The 17,507-nt window shown below is 38.7% G+C and overlaps 1 protein-coding gene across 1 annotated transcript in view; it reads right to left on the bottom strand.

Annotated features, from left to right (window-relative positions):
* CUBN (cubilin) overlaps positions 1-17,507 on the bottom strand; it is a 327,155-nt gene that overhangs the window by 34,202 nt on the left and 275,446 nt on the right. The window contains 1 exon segment of the mRNA XM_006159747.2: positions 14,153-14,370. Coding sequence (XP_006159809.2) covers positions 14,153-14,370 — 218 coding nt within the window.

Below are 17,507 nucleotides of genomic sequence, written 5' to 3'. Positions count from 1 at the left end.
GAAAGCGAGAAATCACCCTGCCCAGGGCGGATGGCCACGCCGCAATCCCTTCTCCTCCATTCTCCTCTCAGGATCTTGGGAACGCATGCACATGCGCCCAGCGTGAGTTTAAATCACCGGGTCTGGGACGTGAACCACGGTCGACCACATGGGAGTCCAGTGACATAGCCATTACGCTAACTGCTGGTCCCCAGGTGTGTTTTAAGACACTGGGTCCAGGATACAAGCAGCGGTCAGCCATGTGGGAGCCATGTAGGGGCCACCATGCCACCTGCTGGCTCCTAGAATTTACTTTCTAATTACTTTCTAATTTATCTGGTAGCATCATTTTATATATAAGGGAATGGAGCTAAATCCTCAATTAAGAGGATATTGCATGGTGAAGGCTGGAGGTAGCAAAAGCCAATGAAGATTTGGGTATCTGTATTCAGTAAAATAGTGTTGCTGGGCATTTTTCTATTAATGCATCAGTTTTAAAAATTAAACATTCTTTTTAAAAAATTCAAGTGAGTGCTGGCTGGTGGTGTGGCGGTAAAGGCAGCTGGATTACACATAGCCAACGGCATGTTTCAAGTCCTGGTACCAGTACCTTGAGAAACAAGGTGTGTACATGCCCAAAATCCCAAAAGGAGACTGGAGAAGGGATTGTGGCATGGAGCTTTCTCACTTTTCCTCTCTTTCTCTCTGTCTGTCTCTCTCTCACAAGTGCATGTATTATATAGCAAAATTAAAAGAAATATAAATGGTATATATACATTGTAAAGAAACATTTATTTAATTTCATTTATTATAATTTTTTTAATTTGACTAGAGAGAAACAGAGAGAGATGGAAAATGAGAAAGCAACCTGCCAGATCTGGGACTCTAACCATGATTGGACATGTGGGAGTCCAGCGCCTCAACCACCATGCCACCTGCCAGCCCTGTTAACTATATATTTTATCACTACTGGTTTATTAATTGTTGCTAATTAATTAATAAGGGCAGAATGGCACTATTGCCACAAAGTAGACATGACCTCTTTCCAGGAAACCCAGAACAAGATTGTTTGATTGGTATGTGCTGCCATAGACTGAATGGTAGATTGACTGAGTCTTTAATTCTTCAGTGGTTATCTTTGTGCAGTATTGCTATCTGTTTACTAAATGTTAGGCATGCCCATCTGACTAGCTGGGTTTTTTCTTTTTAAAATTTATTTATTTATTTATTTTTATATGCATTCAATGACATTTAACAATGAGTACTAGTGGTTACGAAATAGGCAGAGACCTTAAATCTGTTCCTGCTTTTTTGACTATATTCTTTGCTCCTATGATCCATTAAGAAGTCATGCCCTAAATCACTGCCAGTCCAAAAAAAAAAGTCTGTACTCTGTACATATATGGCAGACCTGACTCTACATGAAATCTAGAGCCAAGCGTAGCCAACATCTATCCTGAAACAGAAGAAGGCAAGCCAGTTTGCAGACTCTTAAGTAATAAAAATGCTTTCATTACAAGCCAATGAAATTGGGATGGTTTGTTATGCAGCATTATAACTGTAACAGTGGACCAGTACGCAAAATGCTTGTTTGAGTTGTCAAACTGTAATAGAGCACATTGCTTAATTCATAAAATATACACACAGAGTAGAGAAAATGAATAATTGACATTAATCTGGATAATCCTGCACAAAACAAATAAAGTAAATATATATTTTTCTTTATAAAAAATAATTATTTAATTTTATCCATTATCATAATTATTATATATTATATATAACTATTATATAATATATAATTCTTATAATATATTATATGTAATTATTATTATATATAATATATATAATTATTATTTCTTTAATATAACCAGAGAAAGACAGAGACAGAGAGAGAAAGAACATGAGAAAGGAAGCTGCCAGGTCCAGGACTCAAACCATGTGGAAGTCCAGTGCCTTAACCACCATGCCACCTGCCGGCCCCAGTAAACATATAATTATATGAGTATAAAGGTGTCTGTGTGATACAGGAAACAGCAAGTGCTCTAATTCTCTCACTTCAGCATTTAGCCATTATACAATTGCTCTGCTTTTGTTCCTCCTGTGGCAAAATGGAAATGTAAACACATATGTCTTTGGGAAAATGTAAAATCGATATCAACAAAATAAGGGTTCTTTCCAAAAGTGCTACTGACTCATTATTATTTCGGCATTTCAATGGTACCGGAGCACAAAAGGAAGAATAAGGGAGAGTTCTATGATTGTAAAATAAAGTCCTATACATAAGAAAATAATATGTACTTACTCTATTGATATTTCTAAATTGCCTTGTTTTTTAGTAACTGCTCTAAGACAGCTCAACCTTGACGTGTTGGGGATCATAAATCCATCTCCTTCCTCATTACTGCACATTTTTCAAACACCCAGACAACTCTCATCCATCAGCCCCTGCTTCATCAGTCAGGCTGTGTCAAAACGGCTCCCTGGTGACACACCTGTGCCTGAGAACGAATGTCACACTCTGACCTTCTTCCCTAAATTGGAAAATCTTCAAACAAAAGAGCTACTTTTATAGCGAAAGAAATATTGGAAACATAACTCATAGTATGCAGTGATATCTGGATCCAGATCTACTTAATGAAAAATCAGTAATTGAATCCTAAATGATTTCCTTCCAATGATTAAGCTTCACAGTGAAACTTAAGCCAGGAACAATCTGATAAAGGAAGATACAGTTACGTTATCTAAGAGAAAACATCTTGAAAGCTTTAGTGGAGTGAAATCCATTTTTAAATAGTTATTTTGAGAATTGACATTTTTGTGGCAGGCGTTTCACGTGGCTGACATTTCATTGAGGTCTTCTGGGTAATCTCTCTCCATCTCTGGACAACCACCACTTAGATGGTGCATGGCTTGGGTACTTACAGAGAAAGATCCCTGAGTCTGGGCTTTTTCTGTTCCCAGCTAGCAGATGTGGCTGTAGGCTATAGTTGAGGAAGCAGCAGTTGAGCACAGGAAGCAGAATAAAAGCGATTTAAAGCTGGTGCCCTAGGAAATGGGAGTGCTCCAAGATGCTGGGGAGATCATCATAATCCTTTTTTTTGAATAAATCTTACTGTAATTTTCAAGCTGTAGTTGTAATCTTACTGTGACGTTCCAAGCTGCCCCAAAGCAGAGAGTTTATTTTAAAAATTCAACTAGATTTCAGATAAATCTGTTTTGTCTTTTTCTCTAAAAGTAAGTCGTATTTATTTTTCTACTCCCTAGCCACGAGTATGTATAATATCTTAGGTATAATATCTATATTATACAAGGAAAAAAGTTAACAGCTTTTGTAACATGAACTGTTTTGTTTTTGCTAACTTTACTCAATTTTACTCACTGTAGATATCCTAATTTGAGGTCCAGCCTAATTTAACTTAGAATGTGTATTTAGTCTGACAATTTTTGAGAAGCATAAAATAAAATATTAAAAGAAAGGTAATTTACTAAAAGAAAGTTAATATTAGCAGCTAATCGGTAGCTATAGTCAATGAAAAAAAGAGTAGTATAATACATAAACAGTTTAAGAAGAGTTTCATGATAATCTTTTAATTTACTTTGTATCATTCAGATATGACTGAATAAATCCTATGTATGCATTTTTTATCCTAGGGCATGAAAATCATTCTTTCCAGCTTTGAAATTTCAAAAAAATGATTAAACAAATTAACATGATTATGCTAATTAATGCTGAAAAAGGATTTGACAAAAATTCGATGTATATTCATGGTGAAAAGTCCAAGCAAGCTAGTAATAAAAAGTAAATTTCTCAATGTGATAAGGAGCATCTGTAAAACTTACAGCTAATACCATGCTTAACAGTGAACAACTAAACTCCTTCCCTCTAAGACCAGGAACAACGTAAGGATATTTATTCTCACCATTTTTTTTTTTTTTTTTGGAGAGATTTTCGCTATAGGGCGTGTGCGCTCGCCAGACAGACAGAGAGAGACATAGAGACAGAAAGCGAGAAATCACCCCCCAGGGGGGATGGCCATGCTGCAATCCCTTCTTCTCCATGCTCCTCTCTGGATCTTGGGCAAGCACGCACACGCGCCCAGCGTGAGTTTTAAGCCACCGAGTCCGGGACGCAAACCGCGGTTGACTACGTGGGAGTCCAGTGACATAGCCATTACGCTAACTGCTGGTTCCCTATTCTCACCATTTTGAGTCAGCATAGTATTAGAATTCTTGCAATAATAGGCAAGAGAAAAAATAATATACAGACTGGAAAGAAAGAAATAAAATTGCCACTATTTGCATATGGCATTATTATCTATACAGAAAATCCCAAGGAATTTATAGAAGTATTCTTATACTAGTGAGTTCAGCAAGAAATCTTGATGTAGGAACAATATAAAACAATAAATCTCTGTCTGTCTGGCGAACGCACGTGCCCTATAGCATAAACCTCTTCAAAAACAAACAACAATAAATCACATTTCTTTATATTAACAATAAACATGTGGAAACCAATTTTTTTAAAAAAAATAACATTTGTACTGATTCTAAAGAAAATGAAATAACTAGGTATACAATGAATGAAATAAGCATAGGATCTATGTGCTGAAAAATTAGAAAATCATTAAAGAAATAAAAGACGACCTAAATCAAGAGATGCTCATGTTAATGGATTAGAAAACTCAACATAGTAGTCAGTTCTTCCCAAATTGATGCATAGGTTTAATGCAATTTCTATCAAAATTTCAGCAGTCTTTTTTCAAACATAACAAAAGCTTGTTTTAAAATTTATATAGAGAAGAATAGGCTTTCAAATAGCAAAGAAACAAAACACAGAGAAACAAACCTTGACAAAGAAAAATAAAGTAGGAGGAATCACTCTACCTGCTGTCTGTCTGGCGAACGCTAATCAAGGCAAAAAAAAAAAAAAAATCAAGGCAATGTGATATTGGTGGAAAGTTAAGACATGCAGATGAATGAAAGAGAATAGAGCACTCAGAAACACACCCCCATGGACATGTCCCACTGATATTTATAAAGGTGCCAAAGCAATTCAATGGAGGAAGAGCAGTCTTTTCAACAATATTGGGTACTAGAGCAATTAGACATCCAGGGGCAAATAAGTTTTCTACCTAAACTTCAGACCTTCAACAAAAATTAGGTCAAAATACATCATAAACACAATAAAAATGTAAAATCATAAAGCTTTTAGAAGAAAATAGCATAAGGGGATTTGTATGTCCCTGCTCAATATGTACTGAGTGTTCACACTCGACAGCAGAAACTGAAGGATTGGAAGGTATCAGAGTGGGAGGGCAATTGTAGCTGTTAGAGATAGTTGGGGTGGTAGATAATAAGGGGTGAGTGATAGGGGGAAGAAGGGAGGGGAACAGGGAAAAAACAAATGACATATTTAATTGACACAAAAATCGGGACCAGCAGTTAGTGTAATGACTATGTCACTGGACTCCCATGTAGTCGACCACGGTTTGAGTCCCAGATCCAGTGACTTAAACTCACGACGGGCGCATGTGCATGTGTGCCCATGATCCCGAGAGGAGAATGGAGGAGAAGGGATTGCGGCGTGGCCATCTCCCCTGGGGGGTGATTTCTCACTTTCTGTCTCTCTGTCTCTGTCTGGCGAATGCACGCGCCCTATAGCAAAAAAAAAAAAAAAAGAAAAGAAAAGAAAAAGAACTCTCAAATAAATAAATAAATAAAGAGTTGTTTGTCTATGGTAATGTCTTTGTCTTGACTGATATGCACTGTGTTCAAGATGGGACAACCATGTTGTACACTGTAAAGAAGTACAGTGATTAAGTGTAAATAGTATATAATACACACACACATATACATAAAAGAAGAAGGAAACAGCATAAAATCTTTAGGCCTAAGAATTCTTAGACTCGGAAGAGACAATCCTTAAAATGGAAGAATAATATGGTAATGTCTTTCTCTTGACTGATATGCACCATGTTCAAAATGGGAAAACCATGTTGTACACTGTAAAGATGTACAGTGATTAAGTGTAAATAATATATTTTATACATACACACACATATATACACTCACACACACACATACATATATATAAAAGAAGAAGGAAACAGCATAAAATCTTTAGAACAAAGAATTCTTAGACTTGGAAGAGACAATCATTAAAATGGAAGAATTATTTGGAAACTATACCTCAGATAAGAGACTGATAGCTAGAATATACAGGGAACTCAAGCAGCTTACCTGAAAAAATAAATTATCAACCTAATTAAAAGATGGGAAAATTAGCTGAACAGGCAACTCTTCAAGGAAGACAAATGAGCAGCTATGAAAGATATGAAGAAATACTTAGCATCCCTAATCATAAGGAAGATGCACATTAAAACCACAATGAGATACCACCTAACCCCAGTCAAAATGACTAAGATCAAAAAAAATAAAGAATGACAAATGTTGGCGAGGCTGCACTGAAAAAGGAACTCTCCTACGCTGTTGGTGGGAATGTAAATTAGACACTGCGGAGAACAATATGGAGGTTCTTCAAAAACCTATAAATAGAACTACCATTACAATCCAGCAATTCTAACCCTGGGTATCTATCCAAAGGATGGAAATATACTCAGTCAGAAAAACACTTGCATATCCATGTTTATGACAACATTATTCACAATTGCTAAAATGTCAAGCCAAATGACCAAGAACAGATTGGATTGAAAAAGTGTGGCACATACAAACGATGGAATACTACTCAGCCACAGAAAATGATGAGACCCTTGCATTTGCTAGAAAGTGGACAAATATGGAAGATTTAATGCTGAGCGAAGCAAGCCAGACTATGAAAGAGAAGCATTGTATATCCCCACCTAATATATAACATGTCTGTACTCTGTGACAGAACATTGGAAGGTATAATGGCATGGAGAACAACTGTGGATACAGTGTAGAGGCAGTGTAGGAGGAGGTGGGCAGGGGATGAGGGAAGGAGGGAATCAGGAGCAAAAAAAAAAAATGCAAAGCAAAACATTTAACAAACACAAAAGTGTAAAGTTATGTGTTAAGGAGGGTATGTATGGCAATACTTTGGACTAATATGCAGTGTATTTATGCTGGGAAGATTCTTTTGCATGCTGCAAAGATGTAGTGGTGAAATGTAATGAAAACAAATAACATGGGGAAAAAAGAGATTTTAAAAAAAGAGTTATTAGACTTGATTAAGATGAAATGATATACATGAAGCCATTTATGCTACATCTGGCACAGAGTAGATGCTCAGTCACAGGCAGCCATCTTCTTTATGCCTGGTGTTTTGTAACCAGTCTTTACTTGAGAGTGAGGTGAATGTAAACCTAGCACACCGAGTTAACAGAATTCTCATATATTAGAAGGAAGAGAACAGCCCCATAGCCCTAATAATGTTTTATTTTTAAACAATTCATTTATAACCAAAGACTGTATTACTATTTTATTACTGAGTAGATATATTTAGCTTTTATGTTCCTGGAACACTACATGGAAGCCAAGCTACTTGAGTGAGAATGGTTATTACAGGGAATCTATGGTTACAAATAATTTAACCCAAACATCCAACTATCTGAGACAAAAAAACTGGGTTGTATTTGGAGAAGGGTTAGTATGGCCTAGATTGTGCAAAATAATTGCTTCTCAGCGCTTGTTCACTTGAATGTTTCTTTCAAAGCATTCTCTTATCATTTACCATTAACTCAATTTTATCACTTAGCTTGACTCTCCACAGTACCGTCTGGCTTTATTTTTCCAAGGACAGCTCAGACCTTCAATAACAAGGACAGACTCTGATACTGGAATATGTTTATGAAAAACCTTCCCTTTATTACTTATGTGGAATTTAACTCCAATCTACTTGCTTTTATAAGGTTTTAGTGAACTAAGCATTTGCTGGGTTCTTTATCCCATTTCTCAGTACAAAAAAATTCTTTTCAATAAAACCCACAAAGAATAACCTGCAGATAACCTTGTCTTTGGCATCATCCCCCAAGGGAAGTCTAATCACCAGTGAAAGTTACAGGCTTCAAAAGGCCGGAAATAAGCTTTGTCTAGTTTTCTTTAAATGGGTTTATGGTTTCAGCCCATCTCATTCTCAGACTTTATCAGAGGGAGAAAATAACATGAACAAACCAGACAAATAACATGCTTTGGTTGCTTTTGGGTAATACCTTTATAATTGCTGAACTGAGTATTTGAGGAGAGATTTTTCAGATTATTCAAGTCATAATTGAACTATTTTATTATACTTGTATTTTTTAAAATTCTTTTATTTCACTTTATTTATTTTAATTTGGTCAGAGAGGGAGGGAGAGAGAAGGAGAAGGAGGGAGGGAGAGAGAGAGAGAGAGAGAGAGAGAGAGAGAGAGAGCAAGCCAGAGAAAGAGAAAGCAAGCCACCAAGTCTGGGTCTTGAACCACAGTTGGCCATGTGGGAGTCCAGTGCCCTTAACTACTATGCCACCTGACAGCCCCCTGCATTTGTATTTCTAACAGTCATGTGGGTTGGCAACTTCTATCAGGCTACTATGGAGAATCTGAAGATATATATACATGTATGTTTAATGGCATTGAATTATTTTATTTTATTAACTTGCCAGGGGCATGTGCACTTGCCAAAGAGAAACAGAAAGAGAGGCGAATGCACCCACTAGTGGGGGATGGCCGTGCCACAATCCTTTCTCCTCCATTTCTCCATCCTGTCAGGATTGATTTGGGGCACACACACAGATATGCCCAGTGTGTTTTTCAAGCCTTGTGAGGCTGAGATTGAACCACTTGGTCAGCCATGAGGATCTGGTTTCCTTAATCTATAGGCCATGTGACTAGTCTCATTGAAAGTTTAAAAATTATTCCTTGTTTATCTACAGAATTTACAAATACTGTTCAAAGTTTAAACTTCACACCCAAACTAGAAATCCTTAAGACAACCAGAAGCTGAATTCTGAATTGGTATGTTGTTAAATTTTTCTCCATATATTGCGACCATATTTTTCATCTTTGTGGCTTTCTGCCAGACTCTTTTCCCTTTCCTTCTTTTCTTATCCCCTCCTACAAGTGAACACTTTCAACTTCCTCAGCTTCCTCCCACCACTCCCAACTGTCTTTATTTAGCATGTTTGAGAAACATTTTATGTATGTTAAGGTAACAGGTAAAAATCCAGAGACCAGAGGCCAGCAGGTGGAATGGTGGTTAAAGTGACTGGATTCCCATATGGCCAACTGCAGTTTGAGTTACAGACCTGGTAGCTTGAAACACACTGGATGCATGTGTGTGCGTGTCTCAAACCCCAAGAGGAGAATGGAGGAGAAGGGATCGAGGTATGGATATCCCCTCCAGGTGGGTGGTTTCTCACTTTCCCTCTCTCTGTCTCTCTGCCTCTCTCCTCTCTGGAAAGTGTGCAGCACCCTATGGCAAAAAATAAATAAATAAATAAATAAAATTAAAGCCCAGAGACCAAACACACATGACCCAGGTATTGAGACCAATCTAGAATTCTTAATGCAATGAAAATGAAAGCAATTCCATTTACTAGTCAATATAATAATTTAACTATATGAACCATGATTGAATTTTAAGAATGAGATAAATCTAGATATAATTTATAATATATGGTATATATTATATCTTGTATTAAAATATAATTTTGAAGTCAGCATAATTTGCTATAGGGTACCTGCGCTTACCAAAGAGAGACAGAGAAATAGAGAAGGAAAGTGAGAAAGCACCCCTAGAGGTATGGCCATGCCATAATCCCTTCTGCTCCATTCTTCTCTTGGGACTTTGGGCACACATGTATACATGTTCACACATTTTTTCAAGCTGCCAGGTCCAGGACTCAAACCATGCAGTTGGCCATGTGGGATCCAGTCACCTCAACCACCATGCCACCTGGCTGGCTCTCTATTCTTCAATTTATTCCTGGAGTCAATATAAATGGAGTAACAACTATGTGCTAGGCCTCTACAGAAACTGGGGTTTAATTAAAATTTAGCTTTCAATTTCAGAATTAAGTAAATAAATGTACTTAAACTCCTTGGTCTCACCCTACATCTAGAAGCTTGGTGTATAATGTGACAAGTGTGTTGTGAAGAGACTGGCTGTGTCACACTCAAGTGTGAGACCAGTCCAGAAAGAAAAGTGGAGGCTGTGGGGTTAAAAACACATTTGCACGCGTGAAGCACTTTGTCCACGACACACGTGAGCAGTCATGGATGAAGCAGACCCTCCTGGGAAAGGGGGGTCAGACACAACAGCAGGAGTTACAAGGATAAAATAAACTTACGCGTGTCGTTCTAACGACAGAAAAGGACCCGCTTAAGCCAAATCCACAGAACTAGTAGCTTTTTAAACTTTAGGGGATGACGAAAGTCACTGACAATCTGATAAAAGCTATACACTTGGTCCAGAAAAAATATTTACATTTGCAGATCATTTTAGTTTCACAGATCCCCAGATCCCTGAAGCCTAGCAGAATCATTCTGTCGGCTGTCAGTCATTCAGATCAATTATTCATGTAGCGTTGGAGTGCACAGGGAAAATGAGAAGGCAAGAAGTCCCGTGGAAAAAGGAACCCAATTTCACGAGTATTAAGGAATTAGGCACTAGGGGACATTTCCTCCAAATTTACTCTCACCACTAGCAATAAATATTACAAATGCACCAAGAGAAGTTTACCTGATAATCACATGACTATGTAAGCTGGGCTTTTACCGAACTGTGAAAAATCAAAGCAGGTGTATGTACAGTATTGCCAGCAGACAATCTAAACAACAAAATTTCCAAGTTTCATGCTTTAGGTAACATATTACTAAACAGAAATGTCACAGATCAAAATGGGACTTTTTTTTGTTTGGTTTGTTTTAATTGCCAGAGAATATGTGTGCTTTCCAGAGAGACACAGAGTGTGGGGGGAGGGAGCACTTCCCGGTAGTACATGGCCACACTGCAGGCCCTTGTCCTTCATTTCTACATCCTGCCAAGATTTGGGGCATGCACACAGTATGTTTTTCCAGTGGCCAGGACCGGGATTCAGACTGAAGTTGGCCATGTGGGATCCAGAGCCGTTAACCATTATGCCATGGGTCTGGCCCAGTCTCTTCTTCACAACGGTTACTCGGTGAAAATACTACGTTCTCGGCTGAATCGGCAGTCTTGGACACGGACACTCACTGCCTGTGCACAAAACCACTTTCCCTTTTTTTACAGGGAAAGTGTGGTGCGGAGGCGAGGGGCGTACTCTACCACCCAAGCATCAGTTTTTAAAATTCAGTTCTAAAAGGTTTTGTAAACCCTATAGTTAAGGCTACCTTTATTGTTTCTTTCCTTTTTCTCACCACTAATAACAAAAGAGAAACAAAAGAAAATGTAAAAGTTATACAGGATGATCACAAATTTAGATGTGTGATTTTGAAAGTTTTGTTAGACTGCTACAGTACAGAATTAGGATACCTAGGTTTTCACTAAAAATTTATGATAAAAAATTAGTTAAGATTACTTCTTGAATATGTCCAACTGGCTGATGGTATTCACACAGATGACAAAGAGGGGAAAGCCATCCTCATGAAACACAGTGGCAGCACAATTCTGGCGAGTAACAAAATTTCTGCTCTCCCCCCTTAAACCTGTTCTCTCTGACCAGAGGAAAGCAGTAACTGACCATGAGTGTTGAATCAATCGAGTGGGGACAATGCCTGCGACAGTGGAAGAGTTCCCTTTTGAATTGCTTCAGTTCAGCACGATCACAGTAAGTCTGAACATGTCTTCTGTGTAGCTCAGAAGAACACAGGGATTTCATGAGGCTCGGAAACCCTAGCTAACTTGGAAAGCTTCCTGCAGAAAACAGCCACGTGGGGAGCTTTAAGACAAATATTTCAATGATCATATGAGAATACATTAGGCAGAAAAGCAAATGCAAACATGTACCATTTGATTCTAAAGTCTGCGCTAAAAGCAAGAATATATGAGTTCTTTGGTGCATCAAACATCTCCAAAGGAAAATTAGTTTTCTCTTTCAAAACCAATTTCCATGTTTTGTATGCCACTTCACTTACCCAATTCTATTAAGACAACGCTCTCCGCCTGCCTGTGAGACTCACTTCAAGTTACTGTTGAGATAGCTGAGTAGATGGAGAGGTGGTTTTCTGATACAATTTATCATGATGTCTGCAGGTTATGAGGAAATCTTCAAAAGACAAATGTCTAATTGCTTCCCTTAAGGAATGCATACAAAAATAACATGACAAATGTAAAGAGGTTTAAGGTAATAAACTCTGCTTTGTGCCACAGGGCTGAAGGTTATCCACACCAGTGGGAAAGAGAGAGAAAGTCTGAAAAATGAATGGGGATTTTTATTTTAGAAAACTGTCCAGTTCTCATTGAATCTTCCCAGAACGTAAGATTCATGTGGAGTGCTGTTAGTTTTCGGGATGTTAATCATACCTACATTCAAATGGAAGAACAAACACTGTCCCCAGTCAATAAAAATTACCTTAGACTATGCCATGTTCCTATTGGTATAGATAAATAGATAACTGATAACTGCCTCTTATTTAGACAATGGAAAGTTCTGAGTTAATTTTATGGGTTATTTCACTCATGTAATGGGAATAAATGGAAGCAATATTTTTACTTTACCCTCACACATAGGCTTACTTTTCACCGCCCACACTACTCTATCCAGTCCCTATTGCTTCTGAAGCTTCAACTTCCAACTGGATACCTCCATTTAGATCTCTCTCAGCTTCCCCCCAATACTCCAGAATAAATATAACATTTCTTCCTTACATCCTAATCTCCAAGAATGTACCCATTAGAAGCCACCCTCATTTCATGCACTCACATAATGTATCACGTTCCAAACACTGTACTTTCAGGGTGTCTTACCTTCTGACTAGCTGAGATTTCCACCCTTTCCCCTTTCTGTGCCTCACATGTTCATTCTGACTAGCTGAGATTTCCACCCTTTCCCCTGTCTGAGCCTCACGTGTTCACTCAAGCCCTTGACATTTCCCATTGGGATATCTGTGAGGAGCTCTTCCCTTCTCAGATTTTGAGGTCCTTGAGTCTCTCCTCCTCCCCCCCCCAGCTATCAAATGATCTTTCTATGGCCAAGTCAAGTCAGGTAGTCTTTACTAAAAATTCTCTAGGACACTTTACCACTGGAAGGGTCAACTTAACACACCATATTATGCATTTTTTAAAACGATTGTGTTATTTAACTTTATTTATTTATTTTAATTTGACCAGAGAGGGAAAGAATGAGAGAAAGAGGGGGGGAAAGTGAGAAAGCAAGTTGCCGGGTCTGGAACTCAAACCATGGTCAGCCATGTGGGAGTCCAGCACATTTAACTACCATGCCACCTGCCAGCCCCCATGCATTCTCTTAACCTGGTCCTTGCTTGCCTTTAGGCTCAATTTCTACCATTTCCACAGGTGATAAAATGAGGGCCAAGTTTCCTTAGAGGTTGTTTGAGAGATTTTGTCTTTGTTTACTGAAAAGGTACGTCTATTGAATAGTTATTGAAAAAATAAAAATATGGCCTCCTCTGATGGCATCATCTGTAGTGTACCAGACTGAAGTGCTGGAAGCTAAATGCAAACCATGGTTAAAATCACCAGCCTAGTTGACCTGAAATGTACCTGACATGCACATGGGTGCCCAAGATCCACAAGCTAAAGGAAGGGGATCATAGCACGACCACATCATCAATGGTGCTTTTCTCTCTCTCACATGAACATGCTCTCTAACATGAATTTTTAAAAAATTTACATTAAAATATATCATACATATTTTCATTTACCAGAGGGCATGTATGCTCACTCACCACAGAGAGACGGAGTAGAGGGGTGGGGAGGAGGAAAAATGAGAAAGCACTCTCCTGTGGGAAATAGATACATTGCAATCCCTTCTCTTCTATCTCTCTTTCCTATCACGATTTCAGGCCTACTGTTCAAGTCCCCAGATCTGAGACTCCAACCGTGCATTTGGGTGAGTGGGATCCAGCTGCCTTAACCACCTCACCACACAGCAAGACCTTACCTGACATACTCTTCTAGGCTTAAATGAAAAGCAACTGTAGTCATATGGGAGGGAAGTGAAATAAAGCAGAAAGGTAACTTATGAAAAATAAATTCACATGTCCAAAATTCTTACCCAATGTCTGCCGAAAAGTTACTTTCCAGCCTCTCGCAGTTTGAGACGAATCTGTCTTGAACACCAGAAGCACACTGTTGTTGCTGCTCTTAATGTTTTGTGGAAGCTTGGAACCACAGAATTTTCCAAGAAGGGGATCGCTGGTGTTAGAACCATCATAAATTGCCAGGTAGTCGTGGGAGCAGAAGGGGGATGGAGCCACATCAAAATCACTAAATCTGTGAAAGACATTTTGTTAATAATGATGTTCTCCATCTGCATTTACATTAAATTGTACCTTTAGCTTTGGGGGAAAAAAGATGAGGGAAAAAAAAACAGCTGAGCACCCAAGGTTCACTTGCCAGGAAATATTAGAAACAAAAAGGGCTTTATCGGTCAAATTTTTTGAGTAACTATAATATAGTATGTCAACAACTATAATAAGAGGTGTGGCGAATAAAAGTAAAAGCATTAAGATAAAAGCCCACGTTTCAAGGACTCTACAATCTAGGACAGAAGGGGTTCTCCAAAAGGTTCATGTAAAATACGTGTTATGGGGCCAGCAGGTGGCGTAGTGGTTAAGGTGCTGGACTCCCACAAGACTGCAGTTGGAGTTCCACACCAGTGGCTTGAAAATCATCCCAGGCAAGCATGTGTGAATGCCCCAAATCATGAGAGAATGGAGGAGAAGAGATTGTGGTGTGGCCGTTCCCCCGGGGATGATTTCTCTCTTCCCCTCTCTTTGTCTGTCTCTGGCTCTCTCCAGTGAGCACATGTGCCCTATGGCACAAACCTAAAAGAAATGTATTATGAAAAACTATGTATGGATTTGAAATTTTTTTCTGCCAGAAGAAGCTCATACTTTAATTCCATTTTTCATAAACTTTTTGCAGTCCCCTTGTATGGAAGTTCATTTCCAACCATGTTTTGGTAAGTTGAGCTAATATTTACCATTCCACAAACACTTTACTTCTTTAGTCTTCTTAAAAATATGGTATTTAGTCATCATTTGTTGTTTTGTGAGATAAAGTGGTACTTCTCTTGCACCCTTCACTTATGGAAGGCATGTTTATATAACGGGGTGGAAGAAATGTTTGTTTTAGAATCACAGCTCCATTCTCATCTCACAATCTGCTTCTCTCGCTAAAATGGAGCTTACTGTAAGATTAGGTGCATCAATATGTCAAGATCAAACTACGGTGTCTTGTCATACAGTAGATGCTCAAAATACGGAAGTTATTATTAGGATGATGATTTTTAAAAAAACAGGAATGCAAAATAATTTATTTCTCATTAATGATATAAAAATATAAAACCAGTGGTAGAAAAGAACTATTAATAAATTCTGTGGTGTGTCATTTGATGGCTCTACCAGGAAGTTCACATTGAGGATCCTCACGGTAGCTGCTGAAACTTCCCCACGTCACCTCAGGGCTCTGCCTTCTCAGCACTTTGTAAGATTGCCTTATGCACACACATTAAGGTTAGGCATGGCTAGAGGACTTGTTCTGCCACAAACAAATACGTAAGCAGAAGAAATATGAATTATTTTATGGAGACATTTTAACAGGTACTACTTGTTTTGCCACGCTGCCTTCCATTGCAGTGGCGTTCATGGAAACAGGGCAGAAATGAAGGCTTCATCAATATCGGCTACTGAGTGAGCATGATGAGTGAGCTTTCTTGTCAGGTCACAGTAAACACGGTCATACAAGTAAGAAACTTGTTGACGTAACTGTGCCTTGGCGTTCTTTGTTACTACTTACAACCTACCTAGACAGACTCATCCCTAACTTTCCTTAGATGACCTGACATAGTATCTTTTTTAAAAAGAATTACTTTATCTATCTATCTATCTATCTATCTATCTATCTATCTATCTATCTATTTATTTATGTTCATTTGACCAGAGAGGAACGAAGAAAGAGAGAGAAAGTGAAAAAGCAACCTGCCAGTCAGGCCTGGGACTCAAACCACAGTCAGCCATGTGGGACTCCAGCACCCTTAACCACCACACCACCTGCTGGCCCCCTGACATAGTATCTTAACCTAGACCTTATACTTTGTTATTTAATGATCCCAGAATTTAAAAAAAATACAAGGCTTCCTATATGGTTTTACTTTAGGATTTTTATGATGGGTTTATTATAGCTTTATTTAAAAAAAGTTTAAATTAATTGATGTCCCATTCTCATTTTTTGTAGATTCTTCTGCTTTTTATTTACTTTTTACTAGCCACTTTGATAAAATAACACCTAATATACAATAATTTTGAAACTATTTAGTAATTAGTACTTCCTTTTAAGAGACTTAAGGAAAAGATTTTTTTTTCCTAAAATGTTTTGGTTGGTTAAATGTTTTAAGACTGATGATAAAGATCGAAATGAAAACATTTTTTGTTTTTGTTTTGTGTGCACATGTGTTTTTTTAGAGGTTTTTGTCTTAGGGTGTGAGCACCCGCCAGAGAGAGACAGAGACAGACACAGTGAGAGGGAAAGTGAGAAATAACCCCTCAGGAGGAATGGTCATGCTGCAATCCCCTCTTTCCATTATCCTTCCAGGATCATGGGCACACATGCCTAGGAGTGATTTTCAAGCCACCTATTCCAGGACTCAAACCGCAGTCAGCCATGTAGGAGTCCAGTGACATAACCACTATGCCACCTGCTGGCCCTCATGGTATTTTTTTAATAGCAACCTCGATGGACTAAGACAATGGCCTTACACATGTAAGAAACAAATCCTGTGCCAAGCAGCAAATGATGAGCTACCTCTTATGCTTTCATTCCTGGCAACTGATCCCTTCACAGGCCTCCTGCTCCTGACCATCTGACAGTTTTTGTTCTTTTGCTCCTAAGACTTGAAAGATTGTTTGGCCCTGGGCACAGTTTCCTTACACATAGTCCCAGGTGGGATTTATGGTTTTTCTCCTAGCCCAATCTATAGATAACCTTCTGTTTGATACAAGGACCAAATCAGAATTGATGGGACCTGTCTTACAGCCCAAGAACCCAAGTGATACACTCGATCCCTGGAGGCTAACTGTAGCGAGTTTATAATCCTTAGGGCAGAAAATAATCATGGAGTTGGAGAGAAGTACATAGGTGTGGACTCAGCCTATCAGGCTTCTCTCTTTTTTTTTTTTTTTTGGAGAGGTTTTTGCTATAGGGTGCGTGCGCTTGCCAGACAGAGAGAGAGAGAGAGAGACAGAAAGCGAGAAATCACCCCCTAGGGGGGATGGCCACGCCACAATCCCTTCTCCTCCATTCTCCTCTTGGGATCTTGGGCAGGCATGCACACACGCCCGGTGTGAGTTTTAAGCCACCGGGTCCGGGATGCGAACCATGGTCGACTACATGGGAGTCCAGCAACATAG

Source organism: Tupaia chinensis, unplaced genomic scaffold, assembly GCF_000334495.1.
Source record: "Tupaia chinensis unplaced genomic scaffold, TupChi_1.0 Scaffold000647_1, whole genome shotgun sequence".
NCBI classification, from domain to species: Eukaryota; Metazoa; Chordata; class Mammalia; order Scandentia; family Tupaiidae; genus Tupaia; species Tupaia belangeri.
Note: the sequence above shows the minus strand (reverse complement) of the source record. Positions and strands in the feature narration are given on the sequence as shown.